A 20,229-nucleotide genomic window follows, 5' to 3' on the forward strand; every position below is an offset into this window, starting at 1 on the left:
TTTTATGTGAATAAAAGTGAGTGTATTGGATAGATAAAGAGTTTACGAATCTATTGAGGTATTATTTATGTTTATCCGATTGTTGGAAGTGTTTTTATAAGGTTTTAAAGTTGAACAACAAAAACGCAGCTGTTTGCTACGTCACAAAATGTCAATGCGTGTTTTCGATCGATATAACTCAAAAACGGCATTTTTGATTATATTGATAAAAATATCATTAGAAAGATAATTTAATTTAGAATATTTTGCAGTTTTTTTGGATAACCTTAAATTATTAATAAAAAAGTTATTGCAATTTAAACAAATATTTTCGGTTAATTTGCGTGAAACTGCAATTTTTGTTTCAAACTTGAATAACAGCTAAACTAAAAATTTTACAAAGTTAAATATGAGCTCATTTGATAGGGAAAGAGATGAGGAATCCATTAAGGTATCACTTTTGATGATTAAATTATTGAAACAGTTTTTATTAGACTTTAAACATAAACAATGGAAACGCAGCGGTTTGCTACCTCTTAAGATATTATTACCATACTTTGGGACAAAATAACTCAAAAACGGCATTTTTGATAATTTTGAAAAAAACATCATTAGAAAGAGAATTTAATTAAGAATTATATGCAGCTATTTTGGATAACCTAAAATTTTTAATAAAAAAGTTACAACGTTTTAAACAAACAATTACAGTTAAAAACCTAAACCACGCATCTTTTGTTTAAAACTTAAATAATTACTAAAGTAAATATTTTATAAAATCATTTTAAAGCCTATTTTAAAGACAAAAAGTTAGGGAATCTTTTAATGTATTACTTTTAATTATCCGATAATTAGAACAGTTTTTATAACGTTTTAAACATAAACAATTAAAAGTTCACCAAAAAATCAATTTTATGAAGTTTTTACTTTGACAAAACGTCAAAACCGTCATTTATCATAAAATTTTGGTGAAGTTTCGTCTTCTTTATAATTTATCCCCTATATCCGCACTGTAAAGAGTGGCATCAAATATATTCCAGCAAAGTTTGATCAATAATCAAACAATTCCAGTTGTATTCTCATCATTTTCCTAATTTTATTGTTTTTCATCATAAAACCCACAAAACAAAATGTCTGACGGTAAAGGTGAACCCACAACGAGCCCATTACACCTCCTAACCACCAAAGAAGACAAAAAGAAGATAGCACCCGCATTAAGGACCAATCAACCAAATCCATACTAATCTCATGGGCGAAAACACAAAAAATGAACAGCATAACAAAACCCACACGAATTGCTCTCCCAAGCCCCAAACCAATCCCAACCCAGTCCGAAATCACCGTCAAACAATTCCTGGATGTGCTAAAAACAGCTTATCAGATGCATGATAACCTAGACACGTTTCTACTTAAAAAAGGTAGGTTATAAATCAGGTTAGGATATTTTTATTGAAATTTTATGTTTTTTAGTAGATTGGATCAGTTTAAAAGGTCTAGGAAGTAAGATAAGTACCATACCTAAAGGTATACCATCACCTGCATTGAAACCCATCGAAGAACCACCTCAAAACCCATCCGAAGATCAAAACATCGACGAAATGGAAATCCAGCTACAATCACGCCTTGCCCACGTCCTGAACGAAGGCATCATTGATTCTGTCCTGCCATTAATGGTACCAGTACAAGGAGGTACCACCAAAGTGTCAAAACCCACCAGGAGACCATCTGTTATACCAAAAAGTGCTTCATTAGATAAACTCAGCTGTACCAACCTCAAAAAATCCACAAGCACACAAGACATCAAAACAGAGTAAGAAAATCTAACATACCATCAAATAAAAAGCAATTAATTGTCTTATTTGTAGATCCAAAGTAGCTATACATGTCTTCGATGAAATCAAAGGCCTCAAGAAGGATTTCCTATGCAATCAGGTGTTACTCGTTGAACACATGGGTTACTTCGCTGATGTAACTAAAGATCAGCGATTGGAAGATATGGAAATCACTGTACACTGCGACATAACAATCTTTGAGTGGTTAATGAAGTATATCAAGAGAGATGTTGTCCTACCAGGTGATGAACCTGTCTTGGATGTGTCGAACACAGTGTCTATCTTGGTCAGTGCTTCATTTCTTCAAATGGAACCACTGGTTAACGAATGTCTGCACTTTTGTCACAAGCATATGAATGATATCATCAAGACAGCGAGTAGTTTGTCCAGTTTGAATGATACTATCTTGTCTAGACTGGCTGCGATGTACACCAACACAGAGGTTGAGACAATCAAAGACAGAAAGGACAAGATTCAGTCGAAGTTATACTGTAAACTCATTCAGAGTCTGTGTGAGATTGATGGTGAGGCACTCAGAGGTCACTACTGTACAATGGCAAGGGTCTACAGGTGTAAAACTGTCAGCAGTTGATTAATCCAAAGTATGGAAGTCAAATTCCATGTGTACCTGCTTGTATGCAGCTGCAATTTGATGGTACCATCGTGAATCACCATCAGATTGATACCAGCTGGGATATTAATGAGTATATTAGTCATTTGTATAAAGTTTTGAAGAGTTGGAGGAAGGTTTACTGGCGGGTATGGGGTGCATGTCATTTTTTGTATTGTACAGCTTGTAAAAGGTACTTCCCTGCTTGGCAAGAGGGATGGTGCAGGTACCATCCGGATCAGCCACAGTTTTTCACTCTGGATCCACAGAAACCTGCGTTGCCTGTTGGGAGGTACCCTTGTTGTGGGGAACGCGCTTACCGATTCGAGGTAGGTCATGTTTTACTATTTTTGTATAAAAGAGGTTATGTGTTATTTGAGGTTAGATTTTAGATGATCGCACTGGTTGTCAGTTCAGGGATCACACCATCTCGACTACGGAGATAAAAGACGCCGCCATTGTTGCGTTTCTAGATAATATGCGACATTTGATTGTGGAGGTACCTCCAAAGTTGGTATTCCCTGATCGGTTGACCAGGTTAATAGCAAGGGAACCCACCGATGCAGATGATAGTAAATTAGAGAGTAAAGAGTCTTTCTGGTGGGATGGGTTACAAATAGTCCCACCAAGACCTAAATTAGGGTTGTTAAGTGAATTGGTACCCTGTGATACTAATGAAGATCAAGGTGACCTTGAGGAGGAAAGTGAGGAGGAAACAAGGAGTGATACCAGTACTTCTGGTACCACTACATCGGAAAGTGAAGAGTCTGGACCTACAAAACACAAGGTAGGTCATTATAAAGACATACCTTCAATATTTTAAGGTTATATGTTTATAGATTCGTGGTAAACCAAAGAAAAAATTATACGCCCTTCAATGGCAGGTGAATTTATCATGCAGGAGTAACCAGGACCTGCAAAGGTTACACGAGGAGATTACCTTCAAGAAAATGGCGGCCATTATAAATTCCAGAACAAAACTAACCTCTGAGATAGAAAGCAGTAAAAATTCAAAGTCTAATAAACCTGGTATGTCTCCATAACCTAAAAATATTTTATAACCTACCAGGAATAACTTGCAGGTGGGATCTGGGTAAGGTTAGAAGCAGATTGGCGTGAGAAAAACCTACCAGCTGTAAGTAAAGCAAAAAATACCTACAATGGTAAGGTTAGGATGAAGTCCAATCGACTTACATGAAACATCATCATGCCTGGTACCACATCAAGGGTACCAGCTGATTAGTAATGTATAAAAATATATTGTGTATAATAAATATTGCTTAATATTAACATCAATTGGGTTTTGTACGTCGTACCATCGGGACAGGCACATGTGGTACCAGAGTGTTTTTACCCAAACGGGTAAGGGTCTTATCCGTGGATGAGGTACCAGCATTAGGGTACCCTCTGAATTGGGTACCTTTGTAACTGGAACAACTGGAATCTGCTATGGAGCGACCGTCGCCTTCATCACGGCGTGACATTTCGGAAAAAGGTGAGACCCTTTTTAGGTCACCTTGGTCGGGTTTCACTTTTGGGGCGGAGAGATGGGCCAAGGTCATTCTGGTTGCTTCCCTGGTAAGATTTATAAAAATTATTTTGATTTATGTTGAATATTATGGGTTTTGATGACCTACCTGGTCATAGCTTTACTCTTGTTCTTAACCTCTCTTTCCAGGATATCCGCCGTGGTCAAATCTGAGCTGTGGATCTGTTGTAACCCTTGGTTTTCAGTCAACCATGGTTTTGACTTTGTTTTTAATGTTGAGGTGGTACCTGGTGTGGTATTGGGGACCGTACCACCTGTTTTACTTTCCTGACTACCATTACTCCCTGTTTCTTCTTCTTCTAATAAATTTAATGAGATTTTATCTAACAGGGATGATTCCACTTGGGGCATTGCAACTTGTCCTTGATTTAGTAGTAATTTAGACAAAGGTGGGGCAAGACCCAACCCTATATTCCGTTCATGGTACACCTCGGATATTGAAGGTGTCATCTCCCGGTTTATATGCCGTAGTTGCGTAGCAAGAATCGCATCATGAAGATTTTTACTTTCCTCGGCCTTTTTGACCTCACCTCCTCTTTCGTTGACGTCATCATGAGTACCATCATCGTCCCCATTAGGTCTGAAGTATAATAACCTTTCATTGGCATTACCAGCTAAGTTTTCTTCAGATAAAGCTAGGATGTTTCGTTTTGAAGGTGAAGGGTTAGGAGCAGGTACACCTTCAGTTCTAACAGAAAGCCTGTCCAGGGTACAGGTACTCCTGGGTTTCTTCATGGGTCTCTGCATTTTGGTAAGCCCAACTGGATTCGGGACGTTGGGAGTTGAAGAAAACATTTTCTCCAGTTCAGAATCTGAAGAATTTTCACAGAAACCAGAAGGTAGGTTGTTATACAACGGGGTCATGTCCAGGAGATTCTTAGGGATCCTAGGTGGAGGTAAGGGTGGTTGTGACCTTCGTAGGACCGTATTCAACCCGGAATTTTCCCAGTCTGTTACAGAACTGGAGCTGGAGCTGTCAGGGCGACGACCTTCATGTTTTTCAGATTGAGGGTATAGACTCCTTATCCTAAACCATCAAAACCATTAAAACCTTAATCAGGTTGAAATTCAGGGAAGGACTTACTTTGTTTGGTGAGCTAACCCCATAGCAATGGCGTCTCCCTGAAGAACAACAGGTGGGCTTGGAGTGAATGCAGCATCTGACTCCCCACCCCCAGGTCGTGCTAAGGTTTGTTTTCTTTGAAGGTCCAACCCTAGAAGGGTTTTAGTATCTGGTGGGTTCGCTGTCCTACCATCAGGCTCACCTCGTCTTCGGACATAACTGGTAAACGCACCTCCAAGTTTCTTCCGAGGTAAAACCGCTCTGGAAAATGGTGGTACCCTCAAGGGTAACGTTGCAGCTGCACATTGAGGAGGTGGTATGTCTGTATCTGAATAAGACATCTCATTATCTGATGGTAGGCTTTCCAAACTACTGGATGAATCAATGGTTAGACTCTTCGGGGCCTCCTGGGTGTCAAACAACGCTAGTAAAGCCTGGAGGGTAAACTGAATATTCCTTCGGTTTGATTGTTTTGAGGTTCGAAGGGTCACCTTGTCTTGACCCACATCACAGAGGTCAAAACCCAAAGAAGCTAGTAATTCATGACAACCTGGGACCTGCCACAATCTAAAAACACATTTTTAAGGTTTTAGGAGTAAAAAAAAATTGATGGTACCCACCTGACGTTCAACCCTATATCAACCGTATCAGTATCCAGGTTCTTCGAATTGAATTGCCCCAAAGCACTTTGGATAACAGCAATGATATCATCAGCCACATCGAAATTTGAGGTTAGTTTTGACAGGGCATGGAGACTGGTAGCAGATAACCCTAAAAGGGCCTGAAGACTGGCTGAGCATTGAGTTAACCTCTCATCTGGGTCACTCTGAGGAAAAAACACACTTGAAGGTATCCCATTTGAAGCAGGTTCAAACCGGAAGCCCACAGACATCAACAACTCCTTCCATCCATTGATGGTACCCACTTTGTTCTCGATAGACTTTTGGGTTGTATACATCGCGTTCTTTTGACCTCTGTGTATCCTCTGAAGACTTTTCTCTACTAAATGCAGGGTAACCCTTAGGGCATCTCTACACTTCTCGGGTACCTTCAATAATTCACATAGGGCTTGACCCATAAGGGCCACTTTGTTAGACAACCTAACATTAAAACCCACGAGGAGGAACCCAGCCCAATTCGCAGGATGTGCGAAGTGTTTTGTATGTTGGACGGTTTGCATTGCTTCCGAAAGGGCCCTGGCAGCACGGGTACCCTGAAGAAGTGATGAATAGAAAGCCCTGAGTAAGATTTTGGTTGCGGTATCAGGTACGGGCCATAGGGAAACCAAAACAGCTTGGGTACCAGCTTGTAGAAGGGATTTGACCAATGTGGATACACCTTGGGCATTAGCCCAACCACCTTGGTCCCTGGTATGTGATGAGGAGACTACCACCAATCTGGCTTGCATCTTCAAACTGCTGATGTCCGCTGCGCTTAAGAGGAACTCACCTGGTGAGGGTGTCTCTGCAGAAGTGGACACCTCACCATCATCATCCTCTTCAGCTATATCTGTCATATAGATCTTACTCTTTGTTGGTGTTCTCTCCAAGACCTCACCAGGACTTAGGACCAACGAGCTCAGCTTCCAGGAAACATGGGTTGCCATATGGATACATTCAGCTTCCTGTAACTGGGTCATGATGGTATGTTTGGTTGCGTCATTTCCGACCAGGGCGTGGGTCTGGAGTAATTCAGCGACCATGGTTGCTTCATGTTCAGCCTGAGGTATATCCTTCCACCCCCATTGCTCTAGAACCCCTGTGGGTAACTTGGGATTACCCACAATTAAACTCTTCACTGTTTCTGTCCCTTGAGCTGGTACCTCTTGACCTTGACCTTGATTCCGTCTAGGTTTTGTATTGGATCTCCTGTTTAACGCGCCTAAATTAGGTATGCTTAACAGGGAGAACCTCTCACATAAATACTCAGCATTTTCCTGACTGGATCTCAATACAGGGAAGGGTACCAGGAATAAGTCACCTTCCAGAACCAAAATCAATTCTTTTTTGGTGCTTTCCTTGTCATCTATCCTGGTCATCAGGTACTCCTCGAAGGGTTGTAGTAATAAAGTATACAGGGAGTGGAAACACGATGGTCCTTTCCAAGGGTACCACGAAGACCTCATCCGGGTTGATCCTTGACTTGATCTTGATGACCCTCGCAGGGATGCAACACTACCTCCAACACTACCAACGGAAAACAGGGAACTCAATGAATAATTGGAACTATTCAGAAGGTGAGACCTGTTGACCATTCGTAGGAACCCAGGTCGATCAGACATAGCATCATCATTGTATTGGTCTTCTGTGATGGTTGAACAGGGAGATAATTCCTCACCCAGACTATCCCGCACGGATAATACCAATCTTTCCAGACGCCCTGAATTAAATTTAGCATCAACTAACTCAGAAGGACCTGGTATGTCTTCCTGAAGAGGTGTGGCGTGGAATTTCAGGATACCCTTAGTAGGAGCAATTAACCATGCGTAGAGGTACCCCGAAGCGATGGAGAAGTAGAGGACCATTGCCCGTTGCCGGTTTACTATGTCCAGGATCTGTTGGACATTGGTAGGGTGCAGATCTTCATCACGTTTTTTTTTCTTCAGGTCTGAGGAGTTTTCCAGGGTGGTTTTCTGTCTGTAACGTTCGGCAACCACCAAGGCTTCTTCTGTTTTGTTCAATTCTACACAAAAAATGGTCATAATAATTAAATATTGAATTTGAAGGTACCTCAAGGTCATACCTGTTAAAACCCTCTGGAGTACCTGATAACTGGTACTCTGTAACTCCTGGATCATCATTTTACTGGCGTGACTATTCCTGGCATCTCTTTTGATGGTCTCCAGAAGGATACAAGCATCTTCCAGTTGTTTCTGCGCACCTTCAAGGTCACCATGAGACCATAATGCTATTCCCAACCTATTTCTGATTTTACATTCTTCCTCGTGTCTGTTCAGGGCCTCGGCAATCTGAAGACCCTCTTTAAGGTATGCTATACTCTGTGTTTTGTTACCCAGGAGTTGATGAACTCTTCCCAGACTACTAAACGCCAGGGTCCTACCCAATTGGTCATTGTTATTGGTTGCTACTGCCAAGTGCTGTTCCTGGTAGTAGATAGCCCTGTCAAGGTTTCCCAGGGATTCATAAACCATACCTAGGTTGGAACACGCCCTGGATTGATTTGAAGGTAGGTTCAGCTCCTCAGCAATGTCAAAGTCTTTCTCATGGTATTTTAGACTGGTGCTATAGTCACCCATTTGATGGTATACACAACCCAACATGGAGAGACTATCAGCTTCCGTGACCTTGTCATTCAACTCCACAGCAATGGTCTGCTGGTGTTCCAGACAGGAGATAGCTTGTTCCAGATTACCCAGAGCAGAGTGTAGTTGTCCCAACTCACCATAAGCTGCTGCTTTGGCTTCAGGTAGGCCCAGTTCATGGGATACCACCAAACGTTTCTCCAGACATACCAGAGCCTGTTGTAGGTTACCCAGACACTTCTGGGACTGCCCCAGGCATCTATAAGCCCTTTCCTGGTCTTTTGGGCTTTTCATCTTGGAAGCAACATTCAGGTACTGCTCATGGCATTTGATAGCATCTTCAGGGTCTCCCAATGCATCATAACAATCTCCTAAACTACCAAAAGCCCTGGCACGGTCTAGAATGACTATTTCAGAGTTTATCTGTTCCAGGGTACCTAATTGTTGTTCCAGGTACCCTATGGCATCTTCATAATGACCCATATTGAGTCTGGCTATACCCAGATTACCAAATGCTTGTGCCTCCATGGTGGAATCCTGTAACTCCTGTGCTCTTTCCAGTTGTTCCTGGTAACATTTCACAGCATGCGTGTAATTCCCCAGGGACATATGCACAGACCCCAGATGACCATGAGCTCTACACTCCCCAACAACTCAGACATCATCAACTAACTCCGAAGGACCTGGTATGTCTTCCTGAAGAGGTGTGGCGTGGAATTTCAGGATACCCTTAGTAGGGGCAATTAACCATGCGTAGAGGTACCCGGAAGCGATAGAGAAGTAAAGGACCATTGCACGTTGCCGGTTTACTATGTCCAGGATCTGTTGGACATTGGTAGGGTGCAGATCTTCATCACGTTTCTTCTTCTTCAGGTCTGAGGAGTTTTCCAGGGTGGTTTTTTGTCTGTAACGTTCGGCAACCACCAAAGCTTCTTCTGTTTTGTTCAGTTCTACAAAAAAATTATTAGATAATGAATTTGAAGGTACCTCAGGGATTCAGGGACTTACCTGTTAAAACCCTCTGGAGTACCTGATAACTGGTACTCTGTAACTCCTGGATCATCATCTTGCTGGCGTGACTATTCCTGGCGTCCCTTTTGATGGTTTCCAGAAGGATACAAGCATCTTCCAGTTGTTTCTGTGCACCTTCAAGGTCACCATGAGACCATAATGCTATACCCAGTCTATTTCGTATTTTACATTCCTCCTCGTGTCTGTTCAGGGCCTCAGCAATCTGAAGACCCTCTTTGAGGTATGCTATGCTCTGTGTTTTGTTACCCAGGAGTTGATGAACCCTACCAAGACTACTAAACGCCAGGGTCCTACCCAATTGGTCATTATTATTGGTTGCTACAGCAAGATGTTGTTCTTGGTAGTAGATAGCCCTGTCAAGGTTTCCCAGGGATTCATAAACCATACCTAGGTTGGAACACGCCCTGGATTGGTTTGAAGGTAGGTTCAGTTCCTCAGCAATGTCAAAATCTTTCTCATGGTATTTCAGACTGGTGCTATAGTCACCCATTTGATGGTATACACAACCCAACATGGATAGACTATCAGCTTCCGTGACCTTATCATTCAACTCCACAGCAATGGTCTGCTGGTGTTCAAGACAGGAAATAGCTTGTTCCAGGTTACCCAGAGCGGAGTGTAGTTGTCCCAGCTCACCATAAGCTGCTGCTTTTGCTTCAGGTAGGCCCAGTTCATGGGATACCACCAAACGTTTCTCCAGACATACCAGAGCCTGTTGTAGGTTACCCAGACACTTCTGTGATTGCCCTAGGCATCTATAAGCCCTTTCCTGGTCTTTGGGGCTTTTCATCTTGGAAGCAACATTCAGGTACTGCTCATGGCATTTGATTGCATCTTCAGGGTCTCCTAATGCATCATAACAATCCCCTAAACTACCAAAAGCCCTGGCACGGTCTAGAATGACTATTTCAGAGGTTATCTGCTCCAGGGTACCTAGCTGTTGTTCCAGGTACCCTATAGCATCTTCATAATGACCCATATTGAGTCTGGCTATACCCAAATTACCAAATGCTTGTGCCTCCATGGTGGAATCCTGTAACTCCTGTGCTCTTTCCAGTTGTTCCTGGTAACACTTCACAGCATGCGTGTAATTCCCCAGGGACATATGCACAGACCCCAGATGACCATGAGCTCTACACTCCCCAACAACTCAGACATCTCCTGCCTCAAGGTCAACTCCTGAGTGTGATACCCAAGGCCTTATCAAACCTTTTCAGTAATCTATTCGCACTTCCCAGGGCCCCACATGCGGCAGCTTCCATATTGCGATCCCTGTTGTTCCGGGCCAAAGCTAATTGTCTATGGTACATCTTTACCGCTTCATCTACATCCCCCATCTTCAGAACCACATCACCTATATTCCCCAGGGCCCTGAATCGTCCCTGAAGATTATTAGTCATATGGGCTATGGCCAGGAAGTATTTCTGACACTCCAGACTTGTATCCAGTTGGTTTAAAGCTAAGTGGGCTAAACCTAGGTTACAATAAGCTCGGCCCATGTTCATTTTATCCTGGAGATCCTTGGCTAGTGCCAAATCTTGGTCATAATACCTCACAGCTTCCCTGAAGTTCCCAATACAATAATGGGCATATCCCAGGAAGTGGCAAGCTTTGGCCTCACCTTCAACATCAGATAACTCTTGGGATAACATCAGGTACTGCTCATAATAGGGTATAGCTTCCCCAAATTCACTCCGTGATGATAAACAATTACCAAGGTTTAACAGGGCACAAGCCTCACCTGCTGTGTCTTTCAATTCTCTGGCTATCCCCAAATGGGCTCTGTAGTGTAACAGGGCCATATCATGCGCACCTATAGCCTGGTAAGCCACAGCGAGGTTACCATGAGTGCTTGCTTCCGAGGTCCTGTCATGAACCTCTTTGGATATCTGAAGTTCCTGTTTGTGATACTTTATAGCAGATTCATAGAACCCTGCTGCTGAGTAAGCATTCCCTATGTTACCATACGCCCGACCCATGCCAGCCCTGTCCTGTAAACTCCTAGCAACTTGAAGGTGTGCCTGATGTAACTTCAGGGCAGCATCATATTCTCCTAACAATTGATACACAATCCCTAGATTGGAACATGCCCTACCTTCTCCAACTTTATCCCTGGAACTCAGGGCCATGTCCAATTGTCTTTCATGCCAGTGTTTCGCCTGGACATTATCCCCTCCACATCTGGAAGCATGACCCAACCCTGCATACGCCCGGGCTTCCACAGATTTATCCCCGATGATCTGCGCTAACCTCAGGACCTTCTCATGGTATACAATCGCCTGAGCAAAGTTCCTTCTGTAATGATAACTGGAACCCAAATTACTAAAGGCTCTTGCCTCTTCCACTTGATTCCCCAATCTCCTGGAGATCCTCAGGTGTTGGGTGTGACAATCCACAGCAGAGTCAAAGTCACCCATTGCCAGGTACACCGCACCTACATTCCCTATCTCCCTGGCTTCCTGTAATCGATCCCCGATCTGTTTAACCAACTGGACACATTGTTTATGTGATGCCAGGGCGTTAGGGTAGTCCCCAATCGCAGTATAGACATGACCCAGGGAGGTTAGGGCAGAAGCAGCTGCCTGGGTATCCTTACACTTCATTGCTAATACCAACTGGTATCTATGGGCTGTCAAAGCTTCCTTATGACTTCCTTGACTGAAATACGCTGAACCTAGGTTGCCATGCGCGCGGCATTCACCTGAAGTGTCCCCGAGACTCTTGGCGATTGCCAGGTCCTGCTGCATGTACCCTATTGCTTTGTCAAGGTCATTCAGGGCCCAGTGGGCTGAACTCAGGGCACTAAAGACACTTCCTCGGAGTTTCAGACTGCAGGAACCGATTTTCAACGCGCTTTCTAATACTGTTATAGCGGAGTGATAGATACCTGCTGCTAGTAACTCCTGGCCCACTACAGAGATGAGCACGAATGGGCTTTTGTCCAGTTTCATCAGCTGGAGTTGTTGGAATGTGGGTTCGAGGTTATGTTTCAGTGGGGATTTTAGTGATGCTTCTATAAGTGAGCTTAGAAGTTGTTGTGAGGTTGGGTCTTGAGCTAGGCCTGAAGAGAAGGCGGCGAGGGCCTCGCCATGGCGGTCTAGGCATTGCAGGGCTACGCCTTGACGGTAGTAGGCTTTGGGCCAGGTTGGGCAGATGTCTCTGGCGGCGATGGCGTCTTGAAGGGCTTGGGCGAATAGGCCTTGTTTTAGCCGGGCTGCTGAGCGGTTGGAGTAGAGGATGTGGTTCGATGGGTCCAGTTGTAGAGCGTCTGTGTAGAGGGCGACTGCTGTGGAGAAGTCGCCATTTTGACAGGCTGCGTTTGACTGTCGTACCTGAAGAAATATAGGGGATTAGTTTTTGTTGTGATTTTGATGTTTTGAGTTTGATTGAGAGTAACTTTATGAGTTTTAGAGGTAGAGAGGTGGTTTATATGGCGTTTTGTAGATAATTTAATTGGTAATTTGAGGAATATTTGTTTGTTATATCGTTTAAATTAGTGTAGACGTTATTAACAATTTAGTAAATGAGTCTTTTTGGAAAAATGATTATTTTTTAATTGGTTTTTTAAACATGCTTTAACTTTTTAATTAATAACAATAATTACTTTCTGTTTTTACTAGTTTATAGATAATTTATTTGTTTATAGGAATAAATTATAATAATATTAGTTTTAAATAAATTGTTGCTATTATTTTGCATTTTAATTTCTAAATATTTTTTTTAGTAAAAAAATCAAGTTTAAAGTTTAACGTCAAATTAAGGTAATAAATAATTTAGGAGTATTATCATTATATACTTAATTTTATAGATAATTTAATCCTCTTTCAATATATGAAAGAATAGAACGGATATCATAAAAATTACTTAAGTTACAAGCAATTTTCTAAGTCATTGATTTTTCCACTTGGAAAATGTTCATCTGAATAAATTCACTGCGTAATACTCATCTTCAAAATGTTATAACTTTTAAACGAAAAGAGATAATTACCTCAAATTTTTACTAATTTATAGATAATTTATTTGTTTATCAGTGTGAGTAATAATAATAATGAATTAAAATGAATTGTTGCTATTATTTTGGATTTTACCAAAAAAATCATTTTTTAGTATAAAAACAAAGGTGAAAGTTTAAACAAAAATAAAAACCATAAACAATTAACTAATAATATTATATTATACATTGTTTTATAGACAATTTAATCAACTTTCCAAACAAAAAAGAATAATAACTTTTTCTCAAAAATTACCAAAGTTACAAGCAATTTTCTAGGTCATTGATTTTTCCACTTGGAAAATGTTCATCTGAATAAATTTACTGCGTAATGCTCATCTTCAAAATGTTATAACTTTTAAACGAAAAGAGATAATTGCACCAAATTTTCACAAGTTTATAGATAATTTATTTGTTTATCATAATGAGTAATAATAATAACGAATTAAAATGAATTGTTGCTATTATTTATGATTTTATCAAAAAAATCATTTTTTAGTAAAAAAATCAAAATTAAAAGTTTAAACTAAAATTAAAACAATAAAAAACTAAATAATATTATCAAATTATACCTTGTTTTATAGACAATTTAATCATCTTTCCACACAAAAAAGAATAATAACTTTTTCTCAAAAATTACCAAAGTTATAAGCAATTTTCTACGTCATTGATTTTTACACCAAAACCCCAGCACCAAAAGTTCAATAATGCTCAACATCCGGCGCAATCGCCGGTATCTTCAATACTTCTTTTCGTAAATTACCTTCTCAAGAAACAATTTGCGGTTGATCGGCGGCAGCTCCGGCGTCCCCTGCGGCTCCACCTACAACGCACACAAAAAATCACGTAGAGAATATTAACCGTTTCCTGTGCATCACAAAAAACTCGTTGTTTCAACCAACAAAAAACAAAAAAACCCAAAAAATAAGCAAAAATATAAACAAAAACTTATCTAATTAGATTTAATTAATAGACATACCTCAGTGAAGTCACGATGTGACATTTTTGTGCACATAAACTAATCCATGCATAAATTATGCAGCGAAACGCACTTAAGTCACTTCTTCGAGCTTAAGCATCAAGTTCACACTAATTAAAACACATTTTTCCGCCAACTCGTCGAAGAAAATTAATGTTTACAAATAAATTATTTAATTGCATAGACTTAAGTTGATTGACCGCTGTTTGCACTTGATTTTCTTCATTTTCACGTCAAAATCGCACTTACACTTAAGTCACACACACAAAACATTAATTATTATTTAGTTTAATATAAAATTAATGATTTTAAACATTGTAGGATGATTAACCGCGTGAATTTTATGTGATTTAGTGGTTTTACTTAAGTCTTGTCGAGAGAATGTGTTCGCCATCTTAACACACGCTCTCTTCTTGAGTTGACTGTGCTTTGGAGGCGACATCGACGCACGACGAAGCCGACGCGCCGTTCGAGTTCACTTCACCTTCTCATACACACTAACACACATATAGAGAGGAAGGTACACATAGAGTGACTTAAGTCGTGCGCGCAGGTAGAAGGCGTGCGGCTGTGTGCGCGAGCGGCTTAAGTCACATACACGCTCGCAAGTTCACACGCACCTGAAGCGCAGGTATGCGAGAAGGCGGGGTTTCTGCTCACGACCAAAGCACAACAAAAGTTAAGCAAAGTTTTACGTGACTTAAGGCTTCTTTTGCGAGAAATTTAAGTGTAATTAATATAGGCAACTGGATGTACAAGATTTAAAGTAATATTATGAAAAATTGGCTTAATATAAGGGTCAAATGAATGTAGGCAACCAAATTTACATTTTTGACATCAAATATTAAGTATTTTAGCTTCTGATGACATAAAATACTGATTTTTAGTACAAAATTAAGTAATTACTTAGTATTTTAAGTTTTATCATATAAAATTGACATAATATACGCGTCAAGTGAATATAGGCAACCAAATTTGCACGTTTGACAGTAAATATTAAGTGGAGAAGCTTCTATGACATGAAATACTTGTTTTTAGTACAAAATAAAGTAATTACTTAGTATTTAAAGCGATATTATGCTAAATATGCTTAAAATAAGCGTTATGTAACTATAGGCAACCAAATTTACATTTTTGACAGTAAATGTTAAGTGGAGAAGCTCCTATGACATAAAATGATGGTTTTTAGTACAAAATTAAGTAATTACTTAGTCTTTAAAGTGATATTATGCAAAATATACATAAAATAAGCGTAATGTAACTGTAGGCAACCAAATGAACATTTTTGACAGCTAATATCAAGTGAACGGAGCTTCTATGACATAAAATACTTGTTTTTAGCAGAACATTGAGTGATTAATTATCATTTTAAGTGATATTACGAAAAATATGAATGAAATATGCGTAATATAAGTATAGGCAACCAAAAATACACTTTTGACAGCTGCTATGAAGTGGTCGGAGCTTCTATAACCTAAAATACTTATTTTTAATACAAAATACAGTAATTACCTATTAATTAAAGAGATATCATGTTACATATGCCCAAAATAAGCTTTATGCAACTATAGGCAACCAACTATACACTTCTGACAGTTAATATCAAATGGGCGGAGCTCCCACAACAAAAACACTCATTTTTAGCCCAAAATAAAACTAAATACTTAAAATATTATATACAAATTTATTACTTTACATTTTAAAACCTAAATTATTAAAATTTTCACTTAAATATTGTTTTTTTTTTCTTTATTTTTATTTAATTATTTATAATTTGCTACTCTCTGACCCGATCCTAGGCAAACGCATTCCGCTAACTTGTCGTCCATTCAAACCATTCTCATCAGCAGTCGTGAAAATATTATTATCATGCCCGTAATCTCGTGAATTCTCGACCTTTTTCGGTCCTTCCATCAAGAACAACGTCAACAAAAACATAACCGAACTAATCGCATAGAATCCAGCGTAAAAAATATACAAAGATTCACGATATCCAATCGCTTTCGATACCGGCTCGACCAAAATCGGTAAATTCCCTCCGACGTTATTCATAACAAACAAAAACACTCCTACGGTAGTGGAACGCACTTGAACAGGCACTATTTCGACTAAAATAGCGAAAAGAATACCAAACCACATCTCAGCTAAAAAATAATAATAAATTTATTAGTGAGGTTATAAAAATTTAAAATATTTTAAGGTTATGTTAATAAATTATCTTACCGAAAAAGTATGACAATCCTAAAGTGATCATAGCCCATGTCGGACTGAAAAATACACTGCCAAAGGCACCAGGTGTCGCTATAAGTTGACTCAAGGCCAAAACAGCCACTCTTGATCGCACGCCCATTTTAGCAACGAATTTATCCGAAACAACACCGCCTGCGACTACTCCAATGCTGCCAATCACAATTGTGACAGCAAACAGCCACCAGCCAAGGTCATACTCCGGGAAGTATGTTTGGTAGTATAAGTCACAGTTGTAGGCAAAACACATACCACCTAAAACATGACACATCAATATTTAACCTCAAAAACATCAAATTTACATTTTATACATACCACAATGTCTTATAGACGCAGCCAAACACAACATAACAATCCTCGGTTCCAATATAACCGCCCAGATTGACACCTTCTTCTTTTCTCCGTTTTTCCCTGTGGCGTCTTCCCCAATCGCTTGACGTTCGGGTTCCCTCAAGGTCAAACCAGTTATAATTGCGATGATCAACGCTATGACACCAGCGCCATAATATGTGATCCGCCATCCCATGTCCCAGATATTCAACGGTGGTATGTATCTACCCACAGGGAACGCGATACCATAACCTCCGTAAATCCCCAGTTGAATATACTCATCACTAACGCACGTTTCTCTTCAGGGAAAATATCCGAGAGTAATCCGGTGGCTAACGGGTTGCAGCCTGATTCACCAGCCGCCATGATCATGCGCAGTACGACCAGATGCCAGTATTCTTTGACACTTCCACTGAAGATCATCGCGATGGAGAAGACCACTGTACAGACGGTTAACATCTTCACACGGTTGTATTTATCAGCCAGGACACCCATGACTACGCCGACGATGGTGAACACGGCGATGAAGCTCGGCCCGGCGAGGATTTGGTAGTCTAATCCCAAGCCGTTGTAGTTCCATTCGCAGTACTTCGTTCCGTTGATGTTCAAAGAATGACAACTGAAATTTAAGGTTAGATATAAAAGTATTACCAACTTTTAGTTATTTTTAGTTATTTTTTAGTTGTGGTTTAGTTACTTACGTGTCACTATCGTTGGCAACATTGCAATGCACGGGCAGTTCGTGTATGTGATAGTCTGTATTGTTGAGTTGACAGGTTATGTCACCGTAGTGTAAATCAATGGCGATTTGTTTCGAGGTTACGCCGATTAGGTAATGGCCGAGTTCACCGAGGACATAACCTAGGAGACGATGAACAACACGTAGGGCTGATAGAGGAACGCTAACTTTTCTTTAATGGCGGCCATTTTCTACAAAAAACACAAAAACAAAATGGTTGACTTTACAAAAATTAAAAACACATAAAAATTAGTTTTAAATGATATTAAAAATTAAATAATCAAATACAAAGTGTTTTTAAATAATTTTTAAAATATTATACAGGGTGTTACACTAATTTTCTTCAATTTTTTGGGTAAAAAAATTAAAAAATTATAAAAATTAATTTAAAAAGTTTTTAAAAATTAACAAACATATACTGAGTGTTTTAAAATATTTTAAAAATATTATACAGGGTGTTACAAATTTTTTTCTTACTTTTTTCGTGTAAAAAACTTCAAAAACTTAAAAATAATCCACAAAATTATACTTCTATGCACATTTTTTAATTTTTAACACTTTAGAAACTCTATTATTACACTTTTAGTGATTTTTAGATTTTTAGTTGATTAGCGTCCACCTATGACTCCCTCGCCTGCATCGCCGAACGAAACTGAAAGCTTTTGCTCCGCCAGCCGACGATTCGCATTCGCACCGTCCCACTGCTTCCCCCTTTTTTGTACAAATAAAAAAAAAGAAAGACACACACAACAAACGAACGACGCAAGAATATAGTACACGCGGAATTAAGATTTTAGAATGTCAGCGCTGTCAAGGTCATCCGTACGCATTTGAATGATTTGAATAAATGTTTTTTTTAGCGAATTGACACCGTATGGATTGTGTCATTGTCGGTGTGGAAGAAATTTTACGCTTTGATTTACGTCGAAATGTTTTGCACGGCGTGATTTATTGCGGTTTTTCGGTTCCGCTTCCTTTGGAATAACTTTAAACAGTGAAAAACAATAAGAGTCATGTAGAATACATAGGTTTTTATGTTTTATAACACTCTGTATGGTTTTATTGGGGTATTGTTTGATATTGTGTCTTAAAATGGAAGAAAATTGGGTTTAACCTTAATTTTTGTCTATTTTTGACGTTTTAGAGTTTATGTAACACCCTGTATAGTATTTTTGGTCATGGGTGATTAATTATTAATGCATTTAAACACTCTGTATGTTTTTACATTCGTTTGACTTGATTTTAACTGTCAAAACATTGAAAAATTGATTTTAACCTCAATTTTTGGTTATTTTTCAGTTTGTAACACTTTGTATGGTATTTTCATGCATGGGTAATTAACCATTATCATATTTAAACACTCAGTATGATTTAAACCCAATTTTATTTGATTTTAACTGTCAAAACATTAAAAAATCAATTTTAACCTTAATTTTGGTATATTTTTGAGTTTGTAACACTCTGTATGGTATTTTCAAGTTAAATTGATTAACCATTAACATATTTAAACACTCTGTATGGTTTTATACTGGTTTGACGTAATTTTAACCGTCAAATTAGAAGAAAACCAAGTTTAACCTCAATTTTTGACTTATTTTTGAGTTTTTAACACTCTGTATAGTATTTTCTTGCAAGGTTAATTAAATATCAATATATTTAAACACCCTGTATGTTTGTACACCAATTTTATTTGATTTTAACTGTCAAAACTCTAAAAAAACAATTTTAACCTCAAATTTTGCCCATTTTTGCTTATTTTAATGTTTATCCAACACCCTATACAATATTTTTGTGCAAGGTTGATGTCAACATTAATTAATGACTTGTTACTCGTACTTGTGACGGTAAATAAATAAGTGAATAATAAGTTAATGAGTTAATACGTAAACAACGGCCGATGACAAAATAGGCAACCAGTTATGCAGCACACGCATCACATGTAACAACTCTATCAAAACTAGATCAAGTTCGATATCATTACAAATCATCAATTCCTCCTCCAAAAAAAAAAAAAAACAATATTTATTAACTTCACTTGATAATAATAATTAATATTGAGTGTCAATTTGATAATATCGATGACATTGAAATAAATAAACAAATAATTGCTGATAATTGATGCTTATCATGCGACAAAGCGTATAATAAATAATGAAGAGTACGAATGTCAACGCCAACAATGCGTACGAGTACAACTTGCATGGCTGCACGCAATGTTTACAATATTTACAATATTTACATACTCATAGTGTACGAATGGTAATCTAACCTTAAAATGTTTAAAAATATTTGTGGTTAGTGGTATAACCACACGTTGAAGTCACTCAACAGTATGCAACACATCATACACCAATCTAACCTTAAATATTATGTTAAATAGAGTTATGGCGGCCATTTTGTGTATTGCCTGATGGCCTTTGATGTCAAATGAAGTGAATTTATGTTTTTCACAGTTTACGAGCGTCAATTTGTGTAGAGACGTGTAAAAATGTAGAAAATCACCGAGTGGGTGCACTTGACTTCATTTCAGACGCAAAGTGAGATGGGAATTAACATACGCGTCTCTCAAGTGTATTAATTACCATTAACACACGTTGAGATACATTAATATGCATTAAT

General features: G+C 39.0%; 4 protein-coding genes across 4 annotated transcripts; 1 reads left to right on the plus strand and 3 right to left on the minus strand.

Annotated features, from left to right (window-relative positions):
• Positions 1 to 888: 888 nt before the first annotated feature.
• Positions 889 to 3,708, plus strand: LOC135800728 (SANT and BTB domain regulator of class switch recombination). Its single transcript, XM_065314049.1, is given in 7 exon segments — positions 889 to 1,394; positions 1,450 to 1,786; positions 1,842 to 2,383; positions 2,386 to 2,747; positions 2,804 to 3,205; positions 3,258 to 3,447; positions 3,501 to 3,708. Coding segments are annotated over 7 exon segments (2,100 nt in total). The 5' UTR covers positions 889 to 1,243; the 3' UTR covers positions 3,617 to 3,708.
• LOC135800738 (tetratricopeptide repeat protein 28-like) lies at positions 3,662 to 14,712 on the minus strand. The gene is given in 9 exon segments (XM_065314060.1): positions 3,662 to 3,993; positions 4,056 to 4,994; positions 5,052 to 5,597; positions 5,651 to 7,712; positions 7,773 to 8,934; positions 10,462 to 10,523; positions 10,526 to 12,656; positions 14,079 to 14,138; positions 14,295 to 14,712. Coding segments are annotated over 9 exon segments (7,281 nt in total). The 5' UTR covers positions 14,331 to 14,712; the 3' UTR covers positions 3,662 to 3,710.
• Positions 8,947 to 10,472, minus strand: LOC135803272 (tetratricopeptide repeat protein 28-like). Its single transcript, XM_065316869.1, has 2 exons — positions 9,301 to 10,472; positions 8,947 to 9,242 (listed from the first exon to the last, which is right to left on the minus strand). Exons 1-2 carry the CDS (start codon positions 10,427 to 10,429, stop codon positions 8,947 to 8,949), a joined length of 1,425 nt encoding a protein of 474 aa, XP_065172941.1. The 5' UTR covers positions 10,430 to 10,472.
• A 1,246-nt stretch (positions 14,713 to 15,958) lies between the features above and the next one.
• LOC135802157 (putative metabolite transport protein HI_1104) lies at positions 15,959 to 17,798 on the minus strand. Its single transcript, XM_065315689.1, is given in 6 exon segments — positions 15,959 to 16,438; positions 16,518 to 16,796; positions 16,857 to 17,132; positions 17,135 to 17,490; positions 17,573 to 17,738; positions 17,741 to 17,798. Coding segments are annotated over 6 exon segments (1,512 nt in total). The 3' UTR covers positions 15,959 to 16,061.
• Positions 17,799 to 20,229: the final 2,431 nt, after the last annotated feature.

Source organism: Atheta coriaria, unplaced genomic scaffold (assembly GCF_025399875.1).
Source record: "Atheta coriaria isolate IRGN ID8LTWV9N9 unplaced genomic scaffold, Caltech_Dcor_3.1 hic_scaffold_2_pilon, whole genome shotgun sequence".
Taxonomy (NCBI): Eukaryota; Metazoa; Arthropoda; class Insecta; order Coleoptera; family Staphylinidae; genus Dalotia; species Dalotia coriaria.